This window comes from Pistacia vera, unplaced genomic scaffold (genome assembly GCF_008641045.1).
Source record: "Pistacia vera cultivar Batoury unplaced genomic scaffold, PisVer_v2 Contig107, whole genome shotgun sequence".
In the NCBI taxonomy this organism is placed as follows: Eukaryota; Viridiplantae; Streptophyta; class Magnoliopsida; order Sapindales; family Anacardiaceae; genus Pistacia; species Pistacia vera.
The window spans coordinates 301284-325368 of NW_022195104.1; the positions used below are offsets into that span (position 1 = coordinate 301284).

At 43.9% G+C, this 24085-nt stretch overlaps 2 protein-coding genes across 2 annotated transcripts; both read left to right on the plus strand.

Moving 5' to 3' along the window:
* The first annotated feature begins 475 nt into the window (after window positions 1–475).
* On the plus strand, window positions 476–3728 carry LOC116131733 (ACT domain-containing protein ACR4-like). The gene is made up of 8 exons (XM_031417402.1): window positions 476–572; window positions 1041–1110; window positions 1192–1240; window positions 1369–1483; window positions 1601–1668; window positions 1746–2336; window positions 2460–2564; window positions 3073–3728. Exons 1-8 carry the CDS (start codon window positions 569–571, stop codon window positions 3412–3414), a joined length of 1344 nt encoding a protein of 447 aa, XP_031273262.1. The 5' UTR covers window positions 476–568; the 3' UTR covers window positions 3415–3728.
* A 1922-nt stretch (window positions 3729–5650) lies between these two features.
* On the plus strand, window positions 5651–5986 carry LOC116131306. The gene has a single exon (XM_031416976.1). The coding sequence runs from the start codon at window positions 5651–5653 to the stop codon at window positions 5984–5986; it is 336 nt and encodes a 111-aa protein (XP_031272836.1).
* The last annotated feature ends 18099 nt before the right edge of the window (window positions 5987–24085 follow it).

Genomic DNA, 24085 nt, shown 5'->3' on the forward strand with positions numbered 1-24085 from the left:
CTCTCCACAAACGTTGGAACAATATACCCTTGGCCTTTTTTAACACGTGCATATTTTTTAACGAACTTATAGCTATAGAATACCATAAGCGCATTCTAGCACCGACCCGACACCGTCGCTAAAATCCGCCTGGACGGTTGTGGAAACATTACAATTCATACACCGAGTTTTGGGAACTTTCTTTTTAAGTACTGGGAAAATATACTGATTTAGACTAATAAATAATAAATAATTTAAATAAAGTTGATTATATAAGTAGTCAAGTCCGGGTTTTGGAGTCTCGTGTCTGGTGTCTGATTTAGAAATATTTTGGGTCATTTCGATTTTCTTGATAAAATAATATAAAAATACTTATTTCCTAATGAGAGAGGGTATCAGGGAAGATAAAGAAGATCTCTTGAGTGAGACCCTTTATGGGTATATATATATATATATATATATATATAAACTGTTGTTGTAGTAGTTTTCATGATAATGAGTTGAAGAGCAAAAAACAAAGGCTTTGAGTCTGGGGGGGTGGTGGTGGTTTTGTTGTTGAGAGAACCGAGATATAGTGTCAAGAATTGTAATGGGTAGGTGCTAACTTTTCATGATTTTCAGTGTTGTTGTTATTCTTGGTCTTGATAGTCGACTCGTTGTTTTGTGTTTTGAGAGTCTTGGTAATATGAAGATTTGGGATTCTTATTTTGATTTTTGTTAGTTATATATGTCGTTTAATTTAAGTTATTAGTGCTGTGGTATTTGTGCTTGAATTTAACTCTTTAATTGGTTTTGTCTTGGTATCGGGTTTATAACAGTTTTTTTGAGCTTTTTATGATTAGTCAGGTTAGTTCTCTAAATCCGAAGTGTTTGATAAGTTCTTTTTAAGGATGATGTTGCTTAATAATATCTTCTCTTTGCTTAATTAAGTTGAGAGTATCTCTGTTTGATTGGTTTGGTGATTAGAATAAACGTCTTTTGTCGATGGTCTGTTTTTTTTTTTTTTTTTAATCTTTTTTCTTTATCTAAACAATTTTTTTTTTTTTTTTTTTTTCCTTTAGAGGTCAGCATGAGCTTTTCACAGGACAGTGATGATGAATATGAGAAATTCATCAAAAGAATGAACCCACCCAGTATTTATTCTTCTTCTTCTTTGTTTTGAAGTTAAGCAGTTTTGAGATATAACATCACTTTGTTCAATTTCCTTTTTGTCAGGGTTGTGATTGATAATGAAACCTGCAAGAATGCAACTGTAATACAGGTATGCCTTTGATTCTTTTCTCTCCTTGTACTCTTTCGCCTTCAATTTTGGACGACTTTTTAAATTTTTTATCTTTTTCTCTCTTTATGGGACTTTTTTGATACTTATTCTGTTTTGTGATGCTGCAGGTTGATAGTCAAAACAAACATGGAATACTTCTCGATGTTGTACAAGTCCTTACTGATCTTAACCTAATCATTACTAAAGCATATATATCTTCTGATGGAGGCTGGTTTATGGATGGTAATTAAGATTTTCTCTCTTTCTTTTATTTTTCCTTTTGAAGATAAGTTTATACTCCCCATATTTTGGCAGTGTCAAACTCAGTTATGAGGTTTTTTTTTTTTTTGTCCTTACCAGTTTTTAATGTTACTGATCAAAATGGAAACAAGGTTAAGGATGAAGTGATGCTAGATTATATTAAAAAGGTGAGTTGGAATGGGTTTTCTGTTTTTTTTACTTCACTGTTTATTGGCGTACCTGATTGTTTGGGTTTATCTTTCAGTGTCTTGGGCCAGAAGGTTGTTATTCATCTTCAATGAGGTCTGTTGGGGTTAAACCATCGATGGACCATACTGCAATTGAATTAACAGGAAGTGACAGACCAGGGCTACTTTCAGAAGTGAGTGCCGTTCTCACTCACCTTAAATGCAATGTAGTGAATGCAGAGGTGTGGACACACAACACACGGGCTGCAGCCGTGATGCATGTGACAGATGAGGAAACTGGGGGTCCAATTACTGACCCAGATAGACTCTCTGGGATTAAAGAACTTCTGTGCAATGTACTTAAAGGTAGCAACAAATCTGGGGGGGCTAAGACTGCTGTTTCTTATGAGGTCACCCACACTGATAGGAGGCTTCACCAGATGATGTTTGCTGATCGGGATTATGAACGTACTGATGACGATACCTTGGATGAAAGGTTAAGGCCTAATGTGAATGTTGTTAATTGGTATGATAAAGACTACTCAGTGGTTACAATTAAAAGTAAAGATAGGCCAAAGCTTCTCTTCGATACAGTTTGCACTTTGACAGATATGCAGTATGTGGTATTTCATGCCAATATTGCTGGTGAGGGGCCAGAAGCTTATCAGGTATTCCATTTTTTTACCGGGGTATATTTATGATTTGGGGATTTAAACTTGTTTCATTTTGATATGATTTCTTGGACTAATTTTCTTTTATTTGTTTGTTTTTTGGTTGTGAATGATTGATAGGAATACTACATCAGGCATGTGGATGGATCACCTGTAAAGTCAGATGCAGAGAGAGAAAGAGTGATACAGTGTCTCGAAGCAGCTATTGAGAGAAGAGTATCTGAGGTGAGTGCACTATCCTGTATCTGAATTTGGGGTTTATGTATTTGAATATTTTTAGAGAAGTTCCAATTTTTACTTTTAACTGATGCATTTGAGCAGATAAATTGCTGTATCTGCAGTTTCATGGCCCTGTTTCTTATTAGATTACAACGTATGATTCCTGTGTATTGCGATGATTTTGACAAGAAAAGTATGTAATAAACATAAATTTTAATCTTGTGATTATATTGCAGTCATAATCAAACTTATGTCTTGCTTCTTTGTAGTCCGTTCCTTTGTCAGATTATGTTTTCTTATATCTATTTGTCTGTTGAATAGAGAATGCCTTCGATTTATGTTTAAATGCATTCTTCTAGACCTACTCCATCTAAAGAATCTTTGTTCAACAATCAACTCAAAGGAACAGCTGCATAAAAACAAAATCCTTCTAAGCATCTTTTGTTGTCTTTTTGTTTTAATTTTTAAGAGATTACTCAAATTTGCACATAAACTTTGTTTATTCCTCATCCAGGGTTTGAAGCTAGAATTGTGCACTACCGACAGAGTTGGGTTGCTATCTGCTGTCACTCGCATCTTCCGGGAGAACAGCCTCTCTGTAACTAGAGCAGAAGTTGCAACTAAAGCTGGCAAAGCTCTCAATACGTTCTATGTTCGTGATGCGTCAGGTTGTCCAGTGGATGCTAAAGTCATTGATTCCATCCGGCAATCAATAGGCCAGACTATACTTAAAGTGAAAGGCAACACTGAAGACTTAAAACAAACATCTCAGGAATCTCCAACTAGATTCCTCTTTGGTGGCCTCTTCAAGTCTCGATCTTTTGTTAATTTTGGCTTGGTTAGATCCTATTCTTGAAGGATGGAATTTAGCTTGCCTCATGTACATTTAAAACCAACCTAGAATTCTACCAATAGTCGCTAGTTATTCATCTTAATTAGAATGGTAACTTAGATTTAGGAAAAATAGTCCTTTCTCAAAGAGGTGGTATAGTAATAGGGAAGTCGTAGAGATATCTTAAGCCTGTAAATTCCCCTAATATACCTCCTTTTAACATTATTTCTTTACCAGTGTGGATCCAATCTGATGTTGGAGACACAAAAGCAGTCAGTGTCATCTTTTGTACATAATTTTACTCTTTGCCTTCAAATTAAAATCTTGTGCTTGAGTTATTGTGTCCTCTTTTGATTTGGTTCATAGTTTAGTTCCTGTTGATTAATATTTGACACCTATTTTGGACTGGTGTCCAAAAATATGAAGCAATGACTTTCATCAAAACTAACGAAAGAAGAATTGTTTGTTGACAACAAATAATGGAATTGAATTATTCAATTTCTTCTTGTTGACAACAAATGATTTCATTGAATTATTCAGTTTCTTTGTTTTGGTGGGTGAAGCTACCAACTTTGACCATTACGTCCTCCAGTCCAGGAATTGGACCCGCTACATGGCCATGGGTGGCGGCTTATGGATTCATAGTCATGAATCACAATCTTCTGTCATCACTTTAGATGGAGACTTGGCTTTAGAAAATGGGTTTGGTTTGTGAAACCCCATTTAGTATTTTTGTTGAGCATGGTGCCGATTTCAAGTTTGACAACTCATTCACACTGGTTGAAATACACTTTAGAAGTTTCTCCATTCGGGTTTGGTCCCATTGTGACCAATCCAAATGGGAAACAGACCAATCTTGGATTGCAATTTGAATTTTTCGTTTTATTGGGAGAGTTGTTCTTTTCCTTCTACCAAAATCCATTTTGATTTGTGGAGCCGATCCATCAACTTCTTTCCCCATTGAAATGGTCCAACCAAATCTCTTATTCTGGTCCAACTGACAGTGATGTGATGATCGTTTTTTTGTTTTTACCAAAAGCTTAGAGGATGATGTCGTGGAAAAGCCTAAAGATGAGAAACCAATATAAATTTAAAGTGAGAAAAGGCTGAAGAAAATGCGTTTTCTTTTCTGAATGGTTTCCATGTTTTCACTCTCCTGATTCCATGTCTATATCATCTTCATCAACTATATGATTGGCATTATCATCAATAGTTATTCGGGGTATATTGTTAAAAGTAGAAGATTATGTTTGAACTCTCATCAACAGAAATTAAACATTCTGAAGTTGAACAGAACAACCCAGAAATGAAGTAAAAACATTTGACCAGTTAAATAACTTCTAGCTTCTTCCACTTAGTTTCATCACAAAGTTGATGCTCTTTTCTCATCAGCCAATAATATAACATAGATGAGATTAAGCCATTAGCTAATTAAATTTCATATTCATGCATCTGTTAATAAGGAAATCGTGAATATTAAAAAAATGAAAGAAAAGAGAGACGTGCACAGTGACAGAACTAATAAACACATCAAGTGTTGGGTGTTCTACATGGACTGGTCAACTAATGTCAATGTTTTAATGTCCAGTACTGGATGGAGATATATAAATCTATATAATAGCAATAAAAAATAATCAGTGGTCTTGTTTAGTTATACCAAAGCATAAATTAAGGCAACAGCTAAGTTGTGATGACTATCATAACACAATCATTTCCACGCATTTCAGTTAAAATATAATCGGCTGCAATGGCAATCGACATGTTTCAGCTGTCATAAACTTAAAAAAAAATGAAATCGAATACCTTGGCCTTAAGGAACTTGCATGCTTTGTGTAAGTTAATTAATGGTGAGAGCTAAAAAAAAGGAGAGAAAAGCATCGGGATATGACTAATTAAACAAGTAAGGTGACATGTGCCTCTCTGAGGATCTTGTCACTGAAAACTTTGAAGAGTTTCTTTAAATGTATGCATTGATTCCTCCCTCACATGGAGGGAGGATCATCAACAACACAGGATTTCTTAGAGCAGCAGCAACTGGCACCCCCATCTTTCCAAATATTTTATTACTCTTCTCTACTTATCCTGTAATTTGAGTTATTTTACTTTTGGATCGGATGTGGCATTCTGCCATTGGTTTGATAGTGGGGGCAAGATGCAAACTTATTGTCTCCTCCATATTAAATGGTTAAGATTTCTGTATCTCAAAATAATACATAAGGGAGAGAGATTGATGAAGAACATTAAAAATAAGGACATAGTGATGGAGGAGGAATCGGGTGAAGAGTTCCCTGGCTTTCAGATTGGTGTTCACAAAGAAGAGTTTGTGTTTAAAAGGCCATTGAGCAGGTTGCAAAGGCGAGCTCCATGTCCACTACAGCTAAGTAAGCCTAATGCTTCTTCTGTTGAATGCAAGGGTGCATCAAAAGCAATGGGGTGCAATTTGAATTCATCGTCATCCTCAACACCACAATCTTCTTCTTCTTCTTCTTCTTCTTCATTCAGTTCATTTTATCAAAGTAAAGATCCCATTCCTCTGCTATCTCCACTTGTGTTGCCTTCTATGCTGGAATCCTCATATACTGCAAAATCACATTGAGCTTGTAATTGTAATAATCTCTGTGTCAATGTTATATATGTATGTAATGTAACTAATCCTATTTGCTTCCTTCAGAATCTTGTAATGTAATTGAAACTTTCTTTATCTTTCAAAAAATCTACCAGTATGAATTTGCAGAAGGATCACATCTTGCATGAAATATTATGATCCCATTATTGAATAAAATTAATTTATGACCCTCATCTGTCCTAAAAATACAAAAACATAAAATTTTGATGATATTAAAGTTTTTTTATAAATAAAATTCTATTTTTATTATCCTTAATAAAAAATAAAAAATTACATATCAACAAGGTTCATAATATTAATACCACATATTAGAAAGAGAAACCTGAAAACCCCAAAGTAGGATGATGATAAATAAATTAATTTTGCAGAAGAAGAATGTGACTCATATTTTATAAATAAGGGAGTTCGGGGCTCGAGGGTTGCACCTTTCGCCGGTAATTCTAACCTATATATCCACCAACCACCCTACCTACTATATATATATCGACATGATTAACGTAATTTATTAAATTTTATTTTCTTAAACATGTTATAAGGATTTAAAATTTCTGCGAAAAGAATTAAATTTTAAGACTGAAGGTATATTGACAGCAAATCTCTTTGATTTGCTAGAAGTGATTTTTCTTTTTGTATTAATGGACATTAAATAATCGTTTTTTTTTTTCTTTTTAATGTACCATTTATATATTTGCTTTTATGAATTTTTTTTATCTAAAATATATTTCTTTCTTTTCTTAATATATACAAAATAACATAACGAAAATCGGTGTTTCTACAAAGCAAAAGTAATTGAAAGTCAAATTTTATCAAATTAACTTATATTATTCTTCTATTGCATTCTTTTGATGAACAACAATTGTTAAGAGAGGCAGATTGAATTGCTGATGAATAGGGCACCTTAATGTAGACGTAAAAATCTAACTGTACGGAAGGAGGAACTGATCCTGTGAGGTTGAGGCCACTAGCGATCTGCTGTACCTGCACACGTAGAGAAACAAACATGAAGCGACAAAAAACACCGGGGTGGTGTTTGCCGTAGGCACTCCGACGCTCAAGTCAGCAAGGCTGAAAGAGGCTAATTTAGTGAGGGCTAGGGAGTAGAATGGTTACCAGAAGTCTAGTCGGGGACTGTAACTATAGCTGTAATATGAAGTTCTCAATTGGGAACTCTGGGGTTTGAAGGTGTAATGTCATTTGCTATGTGAGAGGGCTGGCCTCTGTTTAAATAATGATTATCTGGTCTCCCAATCCTACCAGGATTGGGAGTTCTCATAATAATTTGTTTCCTCCAGGGATATATCTTTTGGCCCCATTATCCTAGTGTGAAAGGGAGTCCAAGTATGACTCTGACACGTACCTTGGTGGAGTTGGGATGGTAGTGGACTACTTTTTCAATGTTCGAGTAGGAATGTGATCCGTAGGTGACTGTGGGCTCTGGATTCGATCATAGCTCCAGGAAGTGTACTGGGATTAGGAGGCATGTGTCCAGATGGTTTGGACCGATTGGGCCTCGTATCAAATGGGCCTCATCCGGGGAGTTTTGGCTTGGGCCGCATCGGGATTGGGCCTGGTCTTCTCCTCATTGTCGGACGTGTTATCCCATTTGGGCCGAAGACATTTTTTGGCTCCAATAGTTTGTCCCCCACTCTCTGAGTAAAGGTTTGCTTAACTTAGAGAGTAGGAATCAAACGAGGCATATCCGGTTGCCCCTCTCAGTCGACCGATTGCTGGCGCAACTGATCGGTCGGATGTAGATGACGTGTGGTCAAGAGTTACTAGGTGTCCTTCGTCGAGTCGGATTGTGCAACCAATTCAAGAGGATGTGGCCGATCGGTGTGCGGGGTCGAGCAGACTGAGTTCAAAGCAAAATCTCTGGTGTACATGTATCCGTTCGGTGTGTCCAGCCGAGTGAAGAAATGGAGAAGCTACCTATCACAGGTGTCTTCGATCGGCATGCAACAAGTCACCAATTGAAGGTGCGTTCGTTCGATGTAGGGCCAAATGAGGAGATGACATCGACTCGACCAGCTTGCTTGACCGCATAGAGGATGCTTGGGTGATACCTTGGGGCTGTCCTTACCAGGTGCCCTTGGGCCGACTGGGTTGCACTGGGCCCGATGTTCTTGTGAAGGCTTGAGCTGAGCGGTCTGATCTAAGGCAAGGGTTATGCGAAGGTTAATCCTTAAGTGCCCCCTCGTCCGCTATGGAAGACCGAGTAGACGGGACCTCTCTTGCCTCGCTCGTCTCGAGGCAGAAAGTGGGGTAGACTGTTCCAGGCTAGTCACCCTGGTTGGGAGGATCTCCTGGACGTGGGTAGCACGAAAGTGTGTCGGCTTCGTGGTGGGAGCCGGCGTGTTGCTACATGCTAGCTCGGTCGGGAATGAAGGGCGGTTCGACGTAGCTCTTGTATGGTGTTTGAAATTTACTAGTTGGCACGGATCTCTGCCACGTGTACGGTGGTGATTTCGTTTACGCTTTAGGCGAGAAAAATAAAAAGTCGCTCTGTCCCCTACCCAATGGGATGTCACCACGTGTCCTACCCTGTTAGGATTCGTTCATAAAAGGGAAAAAGCGACTGTTCATCTTCATTTTGGGTTTGCCTTTGGTCCAGTTGGTTTTCTTCTTCGTTTCGAACTTTCTTCAGCGACGGTGGATTTTTTCTATAGATTTCGGCCTTTTTTCCGGTAAACACACTATTTTCGCGATGTCTCTTTGTTTCTTTTGTGCTTGTGTATGTTTATTGAAGGGATCAAACATCATTTCGACTAGATGTTTGTTTGTTTTCTAAAGAGTTTAAGCGGTGTTTGGGAGGAGTTTTGGTTTGTTCTTTTTTGAAAGGTTTTGCCTGAATATTGAAGGTGTTGGATTTTTGGTTTTTAGAATAGGTTTGGATTTGGATTTCTGGGAAACTTTTGGCGTTTTTGGGGTTTGGACGGAAAAGGGAAGATGAAATCGATTTGCGTCGTACTTCGATTCGGCTCGTCTCGTCTCAGTCTGCCTGACCGAGTCGAGCAAACGTGTCTCATTTGAGTTGAAAAGAAATTGCTCTAATTGGGGTAGGTAGGTCTTCTGGTCCATCCGACCGAGTAGTGAAGGGATCGTGTGGGGAGTTTAAACAAGTCGTCGGTCGTCCAGACCGAGCAGGTGGTTGTAAAGCTATCCCCTGGTTGTGAGTAGTCAGTCGGTGACCTAGGGCGAGTGGGGTTATTGGAAAGGGATTTAGGGCTCGAGCGTAGGTTGGTCGCTTGGGGCGAATGGGATAAAGTAGTGCTGAATATGGGGACCAGGTTGGTTGGCTACGAGGGTCGATCAGGGTTCTAACTTAGGGTGGTGAAAGTTGAGGATAGGGTAAGTTGTGTTAACAGGGATAGGTCAATCGATGCTGAAGGGCGAGCAATAGTTAAAAAGTGTTCTTAGAGTGTTGCTCGGTCAGTGGTGTAGGGCGAGCGGTGATCTGACACTTAGGATTTGGGGAGTTTAGATTGTGGAAAAGAATCGGTCGGTCAGGTAGGTTGGATAGGCTGAAATGTTAGATTCGGAGTCGAGTAATTCGAGTGAGGCTGGGGCAGATGTTGGGAATGAGTACGAACGTGCCTCGACCATGGTGATGATGCCCCAAGGGGGCGTTCCAACGGGTATATCGACCGGTGCGAATGTGGCTGCCCCAGGGATGAGTGTTGCTAATTCGAGTGGTTCGGGCAGGCAAGGGGGGAGTGAGGAAGACTCTGAAGGAGTTGGTAGTCTATCCTCGTCCAGTAGTAGCTCTAAGGACGAGCTGAGCCAACAAGGCAGTGGGATTTGGAGTAGGGATTATCCGCCCGTGTTTAAGGATAATGACGTGTGGTTGATTCGGACAATGTATCACATTCCGGATTTGGTTGAGATCAGGGCACCACGATCGTACAAACGGGTCAATTGGGAGGTAAAAGACTGGGTGAGTGTTTACGAGAAGTGGTTTCATGACGGGCTGAGGTTTCCCATTCCTTGCCTTACCTGGGAGGTGCTCAACCACTTCATGATTGCCCCGTCTTAGATCATGCCGAACGGTTGGAGGTTGCTGATGGCACTGGAAGACCTTTGTGTGTGGAACCAGGTGATGTTTGGACTGCACGAGCTGCTGCATTCATATTTCCTAAAGGAAAACGACAAGGAGAAGGGTCGATATCTTATCAACCTCAGGCATGATCGATCTCACTTGATGACCGACCTTCGTTCAAGTGACAAGAACTGGAAGGATCGGTACTTCTTTGTGAGGGGTGAGGTGGTCTTTGGGGAGATGGGGAGAGAGGTCAAGACGACATTCCGAGCACTTGGCGAGCCACTGGTGAGAAATCTTGTCCTATTTCTTTTTTTTTTTTTTTTTTGTATTTTGATTACTAAATTTTATTGTGTTTCTTCTTTACAAATCTTGAGTTCAATCAGGCCGAGCAGAGTAGAGACGGCTTTGACGTGCAGACCTAGAAGGTGCTAGCCATTCCTAAGGCACAGAAGGATTGTCGAGTGGTACTGGGTGAGGCCAACCTCAGGACCAGCCATCTGTGGGCCGGAGTGGAAGCGATTTAGTGAGGTATTCCCTTCCCTTCGTTGAAGCAGACTTGGGATGTTCTTCTGACTCGCTATTGCAATCATACCACTTATGGTAAGTCCAGGCTGAACCCACTAACCGTTGGAGAGTTTGCGCTTGCAGAGAGACTGATGAAGAAGCTAACCGTCTCCAGTACAAGCGAGTCCATCGCCCGACATCAGGAAAAGAGGAAGAGGGAATCCTCAGCTAGAGAGGATTGAAGAGTAAAGGATGTGGTGGCGACACCGTCGAGCCGTCAGCCCACAGCCAGAGCCGGGTCATCCCAGACGGCGGCCTTGGATGAAGAGACTGAGATGATTACCTTCAGGATTCCAGCTTCTGTGTCGACTTATTCTGACGCGGCTTCTATGAGCAAATTGGTTGACTCCTTCTTGTTCCCAGCGAACGAGACCCGTTTGAACCAGATAGGTGCGATCATGACCGCTGACTGGGGGGTATCCTATGCTTTTTAGGTAGGGCAGGAGTTTTACTTTATTCTGTTCATCGTGGTTTTATATTGATGAAATTGTTTTGTTGTGCAAGCATTCACGAGTAGTCTTCATTTGAGGAAGTCCATAGTGGCGCAGGAGAAGAGGATGCGGGATGTGTCCAAGGCGAACACCAGTTTGTGCCAGAGAGAGGCGGCAGCGTAGAAGGCCGAGCAAGAGAGCCAGCAGTGTTTGAGGGAGGTCGAGGGTGAGTTGGAGAGGCTGAGGAAAGAGTTAGCCAAGAAGACTGCAGAGGTTGAGTCCGTCAAGGAGCAGTGCCTCACCATTGCAGATGATGCATTATCAGGGCCCGGGGATAGCTCATGCTCGAGTACAAGCTCGGGAACACCTCTAACTAGAACCCGAATGAGGACATCCAGCTCATGCAAGAGATGCTAGAGGAGGGAGCTGGAAATACGGAGGAGCAGATTAATGAGTAGGTGCTCGATCTTGCTAGCCAGCCGGGGCCATCAGTTATTGGGGATGTGAGCGACCATGCTGTAGGGACGGGTACTGGTGCTGGTGATGGAGTGACCGAGTTGGAGATGGGAGAGACGACTCGAACTGATGACATTTAGCTTTATTTTTGCTTTGCTCATGTATTTTGGGGCCTGCGATGCCCTTTCTTGGCATGTGTGCCATTTACTATATACTGAACTGAGCCGCTTGAGGCTGTTTATATGTTACACTTGCTGTTCTGTTTTTGATGCTTTCCTGATGGATGAATGAGTTATTGATTGCTTCTTTGTTCGTAGATGCACTAGGGGTTGAACTCTTATGCTTGTGTTGTGAATTTGGTGCGGCCTAATGGCTGAGTTGTGTAGACTCTCTGTTAGGCTGGGTCGATGACTTGTCGATTTTGAGGTAAGAACCTTTCACTTAGTTTGAACGACTGGATGTGTAGCTTCATGAATCAGACAGGGCCGGTCGAAGGTGTAGTTCCGTGAATCGGGCAGGGCCGATTCGAAGGTGTAGTTCCGTGAATCGGGCAAGGCCGATTCGAAGGTGTAAATCCGTGAATCGAGCAAGGTTGATCTGAAGGTGTAAATCCATGAATCGGGCAGGGTCGATCCGAATGTGTAAATCCGTGAATCGAGCAGGATCGATTCGAAGGTGTAAGTCCGTGAATCGAGCAGGGTTGATTTGAAGGTGTAAATTTATGGATCGGACAGGGCCGATCCGAAGGTATAAATCCGTGAATCGAACAGGGTAGCTTGTTCTTTTTTGAAAGGTTTTGCCTGAATATTGAAGGTGTTGGATTTTTGGTTTTTAGAATAGGTTTGGATTTGGATTTCTGGGAAACTTTTGGCGTTTTTGGGGTTTGGACGGAAAAGGGAAGATGAAATCGATTTGCGTCGTACTTCGATTCGGCTCGTCTCGTCTCAGTCTGCCTGACCGAGTCGAGCAAACGTGTCTCATTTGAGTTGAAAAGAAATTGCTCTAATTGGGGTAGGTAGGTCTTCTGGTCCATCCGACCGAGTAGTGAAGGGATCGTGTGGGGAGTTTAAACAAGTCGTCGGTCGTCCAGACCGAGCGGGTGGTTGTAAAGCTATCCCCTAGTTGTGAGTAGTTAGTCGGTGACCCAGGGCGAGTGGGGTCATTGGAAAGGGATTTAGGGCTCGAGCGTAGGTCAGTCGCTTGGGGCGAATGGGATAAAGTAGTGCTGAATCTGGAGACCAGGTCGATCGGCTACGAGGGTCGATCAGGGTTCTAACTTAGGGTGGTGAAAGTTGAGGATAGGGCAAGTTGTGTTAATGGGGATAGGTCGATCGATGTTGAAGGGCGAGCAATAGTTAAAAAATGTTCTTGGAGTGTTGCTCGGTCGGTGGTGCAGGGCGAGTGGTGATCCGACACTTAGGATTTGGGGAGTTTAGATTGTGGAAAAGAATTGGTAGGTCCGGTAGGTTGGATAGGCTGAAATGTCAGATTCGGACTCGAGTAATTCGAGTGGGGCTGGGGTAGATGTTGGGAATGAGTACGAACATGCCCCGACCATGGTGATGATGCTCGAAGGGGGCATTCCAACGGGTATACCAACTGGTGTGAATGTGGCTACCCCAGGGACGAGTGTTGCTAATCCAAGTGGTTCGGGCAGGCAAGGGGGGAGTGAGGAAGACTCCGAAGGAATTGGTAGTCCATCCTCGTCCAGTAGTGGCTCTAAGGACGAGTCGAGCCAACAGGGTAGTGGGATTTTGAGTAGATACTATCCGCCCATGCTTAAGGATAATGACGTGAGGCAGATCCGGACAATGTATCACATTCCAGATTCGGTTGAGATCAGGGCACCACGGTCGTACAAACAGGTCAATTGGGAGGCAAAAGGCTGGGTGAGTGTTTACGAGAAGTGGTTTCACGACGGGCTGATGTTTCCCATTCCTCGCCTTTCCTGGGAGGTGCTCAACCACTTCATGATTGCCTTGTCTCAGATCATGCCGAACGGTTGGAGGTTGCTGATGGTACTGGAAGACCTTTGTGTGCGGAACCAGGTGATGTTTGGGTTGCATGAGCTACTGCATTCGTATTTCCTGAAAGAAAACGACAAGGAGAATGGTCGATAACTTATCAACCTCAGGCATGATCAATCTCACCTGGTGACCGACCTTCGTTCAAGTGACAAGAACTGGAAGGATCGGTACTTTTTTGTGAGGGGTGAGGCGGTTCTTGGGTAGAGAGGCCAGGGCGACATTTCGAGCACTTGGCGAGCCACTGGTGATAAATCTTGCCTTTTTTTTTTTTTTGTATTTTGATTACTAAATCTTATTGTGTTTCTTCTTTGCAAATCTTGAGTTCAATCAGGCCGAGCAGAGCAGAGATGGCTTGGATGTGCAGACCCAGGTGCTAGCCATTCCCAAGGCGCAGAAGGATTGGTGAGTGGTATTGGGTGAGGCCAACCTCAGGATCAACCATCTGTGGGCTGGAGTGGAAGCGATTCAGCGAGGTATTCCCTTCCCTTTGTTGAAGCAGACTTGGGATGTGCTTCTGACTTGCTACTGCAATCATACCACATATGGTAAGTCCAGGCTAAACTTACGAACCGTTGGAGAGTTTGCGTTTACAGAGAGACTGATGAAGAAGTTGACCGTCCCTAGTGCGAGCGAGTCCATCGCTCGGCGTCGGAAAAAGAGGAAGAGGGAATCCTTGGCCAGAGAGGATCAAAGAGTGAATGATGTGGTGGCGACACCGCCGAGCCATCAGCTCGCAGCTGGAGCCGGGTCATCCCAGATAACGGCCTTGGATGAAGAGACTGAGATGATTACCTTTAGGATTTTGGCTTCCGCGTCGACCTATTCTGACGCGGCTTTTATGAGCAAATTGGCTGACTCTTTCCTGTTCCCAGCGGACGAGACCCGTTTGAACCAGATAGGCATGGTCACTATCGCTGACTGGGGGGTATCCCGTGCTTTTCAGGTAGGGTAGGAGTTTTACTTTATTCTATTCATCGTGGTTTTATACTGATGAAATTGTTTTGTTGTACAGGCATTCACGAGCAGTCTTCATCTGAGGAAGTCTGTAATGGCGCAGGAGAAGAGGATATAGGATGTGTCCAAGGCGAACACCGGTTTGCGCTAGAGAGAGGCGGTAGCCCAGAAGGCTGAACAAGAGAGCCAACAACATCTGAGGGAGGTCGAGGGTGAGTTGGAGAGGCTGAGGAAAGAGTTGGCCGAGAAGATTGCAGAGGTTGAGTCCTTCAAGGAGCAGTGCCTCACCATTGTAGATAATGCCATTATCAGGGTCCGGGGAGAGCTCATGCTCGAGTACAAGGCCGGGAACACCTTTCACTAGAACCCGAATGAGGACATCCAGCTCATGCAGGAGATGCTGGAGGAGGGAGCTGGACATACGGAAGAGCAGATTGATGAGCAGGTGCTCGATCTTGCTAGCTAGCTGGGGCCATCGGTTACTGGGGATGTGAGCGACCAGGCTGCAGGGACGGGTACTAGTGCTAGTGATTGAGTGACCGAGTCAAAGATGGGAGAGAAGATTCGCACCAATGACACTTAGCTTTATTTTTGCTTTGCTCATGTATTTTGGGGCCTGCGATGCCTTTTCTTGGCGTGTGTGCCTTTTACTGTATTCTGAACTGAGCCACTTGAGGCTGTTTATATGTTACACTTGCTGTTCTGTTTTTGATGCTTTCCTGATGGGTGAATGAGTTGTTGATTGCTTCTTTGTTCGTATATGCACTAGGGGTTGAGGTCTTATGCTTGTGTTGTGAATTTGGTGCGGCCTAGTGGCTGAGTCGTGTAGACTCTCTGTTAGGCTAGGTCGATGACTTGTCGATTTTGAGGTGTAAGAGCCCTTCACTCGATCTGACCGACTGGATGTGTAGCTTCATGAACCGGGCAGGGCCGGTCGAAGGTTTAGTTTTGGGAATCGGGCAGGGCCGATTCGAAGGTATAAATCGAGTAGGGTTGATCCGAAGGTGTAAATCTGTGAATCGAGCAGGGTCAATTCGAAGGTGTAAGTTCGTGAATCAAGCAAGGTCGATCTGAAGGTGTAAATTTATGGATCAGGCATGGTCGATCTGAAGGTGTAAATCCGTGGATTGGACAGGGCCGATCCGAAGGTGTAAATCCATGAATCGAGCAGGGTCGATCCGAAGGTGTAAATCTGTGGATCGGGTAGGGTCGATCTGAAGGTATAAATCCATGGATCGGGCAGAGCCGATCCAAAGGTGTAAATCTATGAATCGAGCAGGGTCGATCTGAAGGTGTAAGTCCGTGAATTGAGCAGGGTCGATTCGAAGGTGTAAATCCATGGATCGGGCAGAGTCGATTCGAAAGTGTAAATCCGTGAATCGAGCATGGTCGATCCGAAGGTATAAATCTGTGAATCGAGCAGGGTCGATCCGAAGGTGTAAGTCCGTGAATCGAGTAGAGCCGATCCGAAGGTGTAAATCCGTGAATCGAGCAGGATCGATCCGAAAGTGTAAATTTTTAAATAATACTTCATTAAATTCGGGCCATAAGGCCAACTGTTTATAAGGAGGTGGATAGGCCCACTAATCCCTTTTAAATAAAAACGAAGAAAAACAGACATGTAAACGAACGAGCTCACCTAAAAGTAGTAGCGTTTGAGGTGGACGACATTCTAGTTATTGCCGATGTCTTTGCCTTCGGGTGTCCGGAGTCGGTAGGCGCCTTTCCTCGTTTCTTTGGTGATCTTGTAGGGACCTTCCCAAGTAGAGCCGAGTTTGCCAGAGTTGATCTCCTTAGTGTTTTGAAAGACCTTGTGGAGGACTCAGTCACCTGTTTTGAAAGTTCTGATCCTCATGTTACGGTTGTAGTACCGGGCGGCTTGTTGCTGATAGACTGCGTTGCGGGCGCTTGCCCGCTTGCGTAGCTCATCGACAGTGTCCACGGTTTGGTAAAGGTTCTAGTTATTGGTTTCCTCGTCCGCCCATTAGAGCCTGATGGACGGAACTGATACTTCGGCTGGAATGACTACTTCAGAACCATATGTGAGGGAGAAGGGGGTCTCGCCTGTTGACGAGCGAGCTGTAGTTCGGTAGGACCAAAGGACTTTGGGTAGCTCATTTGCCTATGTGCCTTTCGCTTTCTATAATTGCTTTTTTAATGTCTGCAAGATGGTTTTATTTGATGACTCGGCATGGTCGTTGGACTGGGGGTTGCGGGGGGTGGAGAAGCTTAGCTTGATCCCCCACATATCGCAAAAATCCCTGAAGCCTGAATCGATAAATTAGGATCCATTGTCGGTGACGATTTCTTTCGGTATCCCGAACCTGCAGATGACATGTTTCCAGATAAAACCTTTTACCTCTCGGTCTCTGACTTGTGCGAAGGCTTCGGCTTCGATCCACTTAGTGAAGTAATCTGTCACAGCCAACAGTAAGACTCGTTGCCCGAGTGCGGTTGGTAGCTTTCCCACTATATCCATTCCCCACTTCATGAAGGGCTAAGGGGTGAGGATGGAGTGGAGTTGCTCGGGTGGGAGGTGTGAGACATGAGCGAACCTCTAACAACTGTCGCACTTCTTAACATAAGCAGCCGAATCAGTGCGAATGGTTGGCCAATAGTATCCATCGGTGATCACCCGATGTGCCAGGCTATGTCCCCTGCATGGTTTCCACATTCGCCTTCATGGAGTTCGACGAGAATATGTTTGGCCTCTTCTGGGCCTGTGCACTTGAGGTAGGGACCGGAGAATGATTTCCTGAGAAGTTGGCCCTCATATATGGTGAGCTTGGCGACTCTTGCTCTCAGGAGGCATGCTTCGTTTTTGTCAGTCGGGATATCGTTGTGTTCCAAGTACTTCACTATTGGGGTCATCTAGCAGTAAGCTAGCTTAATGTCCATTGCTTCCTCGAGCGACTTGTTTGCTGGTTGTTCCTTCCAGTTGGCTGGCCATTGTAGGAATAACAGAGAGATGGATGACTGGGAAGAACATTGAAACGTTGAGCCGAGGTTTGCAAGGGAGTCAGCGTGAGAGTTCTCCGCTCTTGGGACTTAGGTGATGGAGAATTCTTCGAATTGGGTCTGCAATTCTTTGACCAGGTTCAAGTAGGTTGTCATCTTCGAGTCGCGTGCTTGGTAAGTGCCTTGCAGCTGGTTGACCATGAGTTGGGAGTCGGACTTCACCTCTAGTTTCCTTGCTCCGATTTCTTTTGCTAGAAAAGTCCAATGATGAGAGCCTCATATTCGGCTTTATTGTTCGGGCACTTGAACCCACATCGTATTGCTCGCTGGATGACATCTCCCTCTAGTGTAGTCAGTACAAGCCCGAGCCCGCTCCCATTCACGTTACTTGAGCCATCTACTGAGAGAGTCCACTTGGAAGGTGACCTACTGTTCATGCATAATAACTCTTTTTCTGCTTGGAAGGTGGTGCTCAGGGTGAAATCTGCGATGAAGTGCCAATGCTTGGGACTTGACGGCAGTACGAGGCTAGTATGATATATCGAACTCACTAAGCTCTACTGTCCATTGCGTGAGTCGGCCTGAAAGCTCTGGTTTGTGCAGTATATTCTTGAGTGGAAACGAGGTGAGTACAACTATAGAGTGGCATTGAAAGTACGACTTGAGCTTCCTGGATGCATAGATGAGGGCGAGGGCCAGTTTCTCCAGCTGACTGTACCGTGTTTCTGCGTCGAGGAGTGACTTGCTTACATAGTAAACCGGTAGCTGCTTCGCACCATTTTCCTGAACTAACACTGCTAAGATTGCTGTCTCCGAGACTGCCAAATAGGTGTAAAGCTTCTCCCTATCCATAGGCTTGGAAAGGAGTGGAGCGGAGGGGAGGTCAGGTATCTTTTCAATTGTTGCAAGGCTTCCTCGCAGGAAGGGGTCCACTCGAACTTCTTGGATTTCTTGAGTGCATGGAAGAAAATGTGGCACTTGTTAGTGGATCTGGAGATGAAGTGGCTCAAGGCGGCTACTTGTCTTGCGAGGCGCTGGACGTCTTTGATGCAAGCTGGAGATGGTATAATGAGGATCGCTCTAATTTGGTCGAGGTTGGCCTCTATCCCTCGCTGAGTTACCATGTAGCCTAAGAATTTGCCTGACGAGACACCGAATGAGCATTTGGTTGGATTCAACTTCATGTTATACTTCCTTAGGACGACAAACGCTTGGCTGAGGTGGTCAAGGTGCTGTTCGGCCATCAGGGACTTGACGAGCATGTCGTCGATGTAAACATCCATAGTGTCCCTGAGGTGTTCGACAAACATTCTATTGATTAGCCGCTGATAGGTAGCCCCGGCGTTCTTAAGACCAAATGGCATCACTTTGTAGTAGTAGGTTTCCCTTTCTGTGATGAAAACTGTCTTCTCTTGGTCGTCCGAGTGTATCAGGATTTGGTTGTACCTTGAGAAAGCATCCATGAAATTAAGGAGCTCATGGCCTGCGGTCGCATCAACCATCATGTCGATATGTGGGAGCAGGAAGGAATCCTTAAGGCATGCTTTGTTTAAGTCAGTGAAGTCAATGCAGACCCTCCACTTTTCGTTCTTATTTTTTATGACCACGACGTTTGCCAGCCACTCGGGGTAGTGGACCTTTCTGATCATACCGTTACTCAGAAACTTTTCAATCTCTTCATTGACGATTCGGTTGCGCTCTGGTGCAAATTTCCTTCTCCTCTGCTTCACTGGCAGGTGATTCAGATCTACTTTGAGGTGGTGGACCATTGCCTCTAGTCTAAGGAATTCTACCAGTTTCTCTCTTGTCTCGGCCCCGAGGCGAGAACCTATGTGTGTCTTTCTTGCGGGGTCGTTCGGATGTATCTACACTTCATTAAACTCTTCTATAGATGGTTGATCTGGCTCGGTTGGAGGGGTTAGATGAGACTATAATTGCTATGAAGCGTTACCTTTGCTTTTGAAGGAATTCTTGTAACAATCTCTGGAAGCCTTAGGGTCGCCCTTGATCTCCTGTACTCCCCATTTGGTAGAAAACCTGATCATTTGGTAGAAAGTGGATGGGATCGCTCGCATGTCGTGGATCCAAGGTCGACCCAAGATGACGTTGTATGGTGAAGGGCAGTCGATCGCCAGAAAAATGGTCTGTTTGTTTACTCCACTGGCGTAGATAGGAAGGACGATCTCTCTGATGGTGTATTTCTGCTCAGAATTGAATCCAACCAGTAGGGTCGGCCGTCTGTTGATGTTTGCTTCTTCCACACCCATAGCCTTCACTACTTCAAGGAAGAAAATGTTTGATGAGGATCCCCCGTCTATGAATACCCTCTTAACTAGGATGTTGGCGATCTGGAGGGAGATGACTAGAACATCGTGATGGGGGTGGCTAGGGTGACCAGCTCGTCGTCTTCGAACTGAATTACCTTGTGGGAGTGTGATCGAGAAGGCGGATGGATGGATTGGATTTCATGGTAGCTGTTGGCTCTGGCATATCATTTGGCTGAGGAGTAACTGACCCCACTGATCTTTGACCCTCCGAAGATGAGCGAGTAGAATCCTTTCGGCGTAGGTTCCCGTGGAGGTGGAGATGTTTCTTTAGTGCTTTTCTGGCTGATGGTGTTCTTCCTTTTATCTGTCAACAGATCTCGGAGATGTCCTCTCTTTAATAGTGCAGCGACCTCCAACCATAGGGCAATGCAGTCCCCGGTGTTATGTCCATGGTCGTCGTGGAACTTGCACCTTTGGTCGTATCTCTCATTGCTTCGGCATTGAGCTTGCCTAGCCACTTAACGCTAGACCCCATTCCTTTCATGATCGCCACGACCTGGGCTGGTTCGACGTTGAGGTTGTATTCTAGGATTTTATATCGGATCAGACCGATTGTTCTGTTGTCGGTTCTAGGTGGCTGGCGGTCGTATGGTTTCCTAACTTTGTTCTGGTTACGTGGAGGGGGTTGGTAACGGGATTCAATTGATCTGAGCTATGGCCTCATATCATTTCGCCTTGGGTCATACCTGGTGTGTACTGCCCGATTCATCTCATCTTCTTCCCACCTTATCTGAATCACTACTCGGGCTAAGGCCCCCTCCATCGTGGTGCAACCAAGCTTCGTCAGCTCTTTATATAATTCTCTATCCAGGAGGAGACCATTCCTGAAGGCGTCTATGACTGTCTCGGGGTTGCAGGAAGGAATGAAAATTTTTTCTTTGTTGAATCTGCTGACGTACTCTCTCAACGGCTCCCCCATTCTCTGGTATACTCTGTACAGGTCGGCTGATAGTTTCTCAAGTTTCTTGCTGCTGGCAAATTGCTCCACGAAGGTGTCGGTGAGCTGTGCGAATGAGTTGATTGAATCGTTTGGGAGATTGGTGTACCACTAAAGAGTTGGACCTGATAAGCTTGAACCAAAATTCTTACACATGCAGGCTTCTCTCAGCGCTTGGGGTATTGAGATAGTGAACATTCGCTGCTTGTATGAGGCTATGTGATCATCTGGGTCGGTTGTTCCGTCATAGGGCTTCATGCCAAGGATAGTGAATTTGTAGGGCATGTCGGCTAGTGCGATCGCATCCACGAAAGGCGAATCGGTGTAGCAGTGAGACCTGCTCTTTTTGGTGAGGATCGACATTTCTGGTATACGCCTCATCACTGCCTCTATGTCGGCTAGCCTCTTGGCCAATATCTATTCCATGGGAGAGGGGATACCAGTAAGTCATCCCGCTTGACTTGGTCGGTCAAAGGATTCGCACTCGACACATTTTGTTAAGTCAATCCATGTGATGTAGCCTGGTGGATCATTCCTTCGTGTATTGCTTGGTAGCTTGGATCACCGTTCATTCCCTCCGGTTGGGTGACTCCCATTGTAACTGATCGGGTGTTTTGCCTTACATGAATGGTCAGGGGGGTTGTTTGGTACTCGGTTGGTCTGTTGGGATTGATGGACTCGAGGGGGATGGTTTGGTGTGGGTGACCACTCGACCTGCGAGGGTGAATCGAGCCGAATGAAGTTTGTGTAGGAATGGTTGATTGAAGGTGATGTGGGATGGCGAGGATGGGCGGTTCTTATTGTAGCGGGCTTTCTGTCACTTGGATGCCTTGATCTTGTGCTTGGGATGGATCGACCGAGTGGGGTTCCGTTGGCAGATCCCTTTCTCCATGAGTCAGGACCGAATCGTCAACCACCAACGAACATAGTTGACGCGACCTTTTATCTGAGGCCATGGGTCTGTGCTCTAGGGTGTGGAGAGGCTGCATAGATGGCACCGAGGTACGAAATCGATTGGGATGTACTTGACAAGGCAGAAGCTCAAGATCATAAAACTGACTTACCTTCTCTTTCAGAGACTGGTTTTCAGCCCTGATGGAGGCATTTTCAGTCCGGAGGGCAATGTTCTTAGCTTCCAATGTGCCACCTTATCTGAGTTCTGTTGCATGAGGGTAGTTAGAGCTTCCAGTTTGGCCTCGAGGTCGAGGTTAGCATTGTCAGAATTGTCAGCCATGGAAAGTTCCTTTACGTAGCAAGGTTTGTTGAAGTGAATGATTGCTAGAAGCTCCACGGTGGACACCAAACTGTAGACGTAAAAATCTACCTGTACGGAAGGAGGAACTGATCCCGTGAGGTTGAGACCACTAGCGATTTGCTGTACCTACACACGTAGAGAAACAAACGTGAAGCGACGAAAAACACTAGGGTGGTGTTTGCCATAGGCACTCCGAAGCTCAAGTCAGCAAGGCTGAAAGATGCTGATTTAGTAAGGGCTAGGGAGTAGAATGGTTACCAGAAGTCTAGTTGGGGACTGTGACTACGGTTGTAATGTGAAGTTCTCAAGTGGGAACTCCGGGGTCTGAAGGTGTAATGTCATTTGCCATGTGAGAGGGCTGACCTCTGTTTAAATAGTGACTGTCTGGTCTCCCAATCCTACCAGGATTGGGAGTTCTCATAGTAATCCGTTTCCTCCAGGGATATATCCTTTGGCCTCATTATCTTGGCGTGAAAGGGCGTCCAAGTATGACTCTGACATGGACCTTGGAGGAGTTGGGATGATAGTGGACTACTTTGTCAGTGTTCGAGTAGGAATGTGATCCGTAGGTGACCATGGGCTCTGGATTCGATCATAGGTCCAGGAAGTGTACTAGGATTAGGAGGCCTGTGGTCAGATGGTTTGGACCGACTGAGCCTCGTATCAAATGGGCCTCATCCGGGGAGTTCTGGCTTGGGCTGCATCGGGATTGGGCCTGGTCTTCTCCTCATTGTCGGACGTGTTATCCCATTTAGGCCGAAGACATTTTTTGGCCCCAACACTTACCACAACCAATTTACACATGGGTGGGGTTTCAATTTCGATGGGTTTAGTCTATTTTACTCCCCTCTCGGGGGATGACCTCAAGACTTTGGGCCTTCAAAGATTGCAACTTTCTCAACAACTATATACTAGGATCAATGTAAAACAAACTCGGCCCGGGAATGGCAAATACCGGGCCCAGTCCTAGAATATAAGATCCGAAATTTTGTAACATTTAGATAACTCCGGCTAAAAAGATACATTCACATATTCTATGATGTAAAATTACAAAATCCCAACTATCATGAAGTAAAATATTTTAGCTTCCTAAAAAATCACTTCTAACCATCATGGTCAGAAAAACCCTTCTTTTTTCAACCAAATCCAGACTTTTTCTCGAGTTTAGGATTGCATTTTTTAAATACACCTCGTGCCTAATCTCAGGGTCATGGCATTTATATTCCTACAAGTACAACTTTCCATGTCTTAAGTTTTTTTTTTTTTTTTAATAATGATAGGGGGTATCCGAACTGACTTGCCCGTACATCTCAGCTAATCTCTCGAGACCTTGGAATTACCGACTAGGTAACAGTAGAGGTGGCGGTGGACCGTTCCGTGTCTAAAAATTCAAGGTCCATCGTGTCGTGGGTCGTGCCGTGCCAAGGCCCGCACAGTTTCGTGTCCTATTGTGCCATGCCGGCCCACGAAATTTGAAGGCACACGGCACGACCCGTTAATATCGTGCCATGCTTTGGATCGTGCCATGGGCCAGCCCTCGTGCTTTGTAAAAATATTTAATTTTAATATTTATAAATAATGGTAATTTTGATTTATTATTAATAATTATTTTTAAAATATTTTATATGTTATATTTAGTGACATTTTGTATTTATATTGATTAAAAATATATAATCACTATGAAATATAATAAAATAATGAGACACTGAAATATTAATTGAATTTCAACACTTTTTATTACTTATAAGTTATAATTATAAATTACAAATACAAACTTAGAAATTAGGATTAAGAATTATTATACATCTTCATTTTCATTAATTTCTAAATTCTTAAAATCTTTAAATATATCTTCAACAACATGATTTTGAAGCTTGAAATCTGCCGCCACCCAATCTTTCATACACATAATGGCTTCAATGACACTTTTAAAAAATAACTATTAATTTTATTAATTTATTATTTTTTTTCGTGCCGTCCCACGAGCTTTTTTTAAGGCCCACGGCATGGCTCGCATATTTTTGTGCCGTGTTGTGGGCTGGCACGACCCACCGCCGACTTTAAGAAACAGCTCCAATGGCCACCCCTATTAGGGGTTGAGGTGAAACGAACTCAGGAACT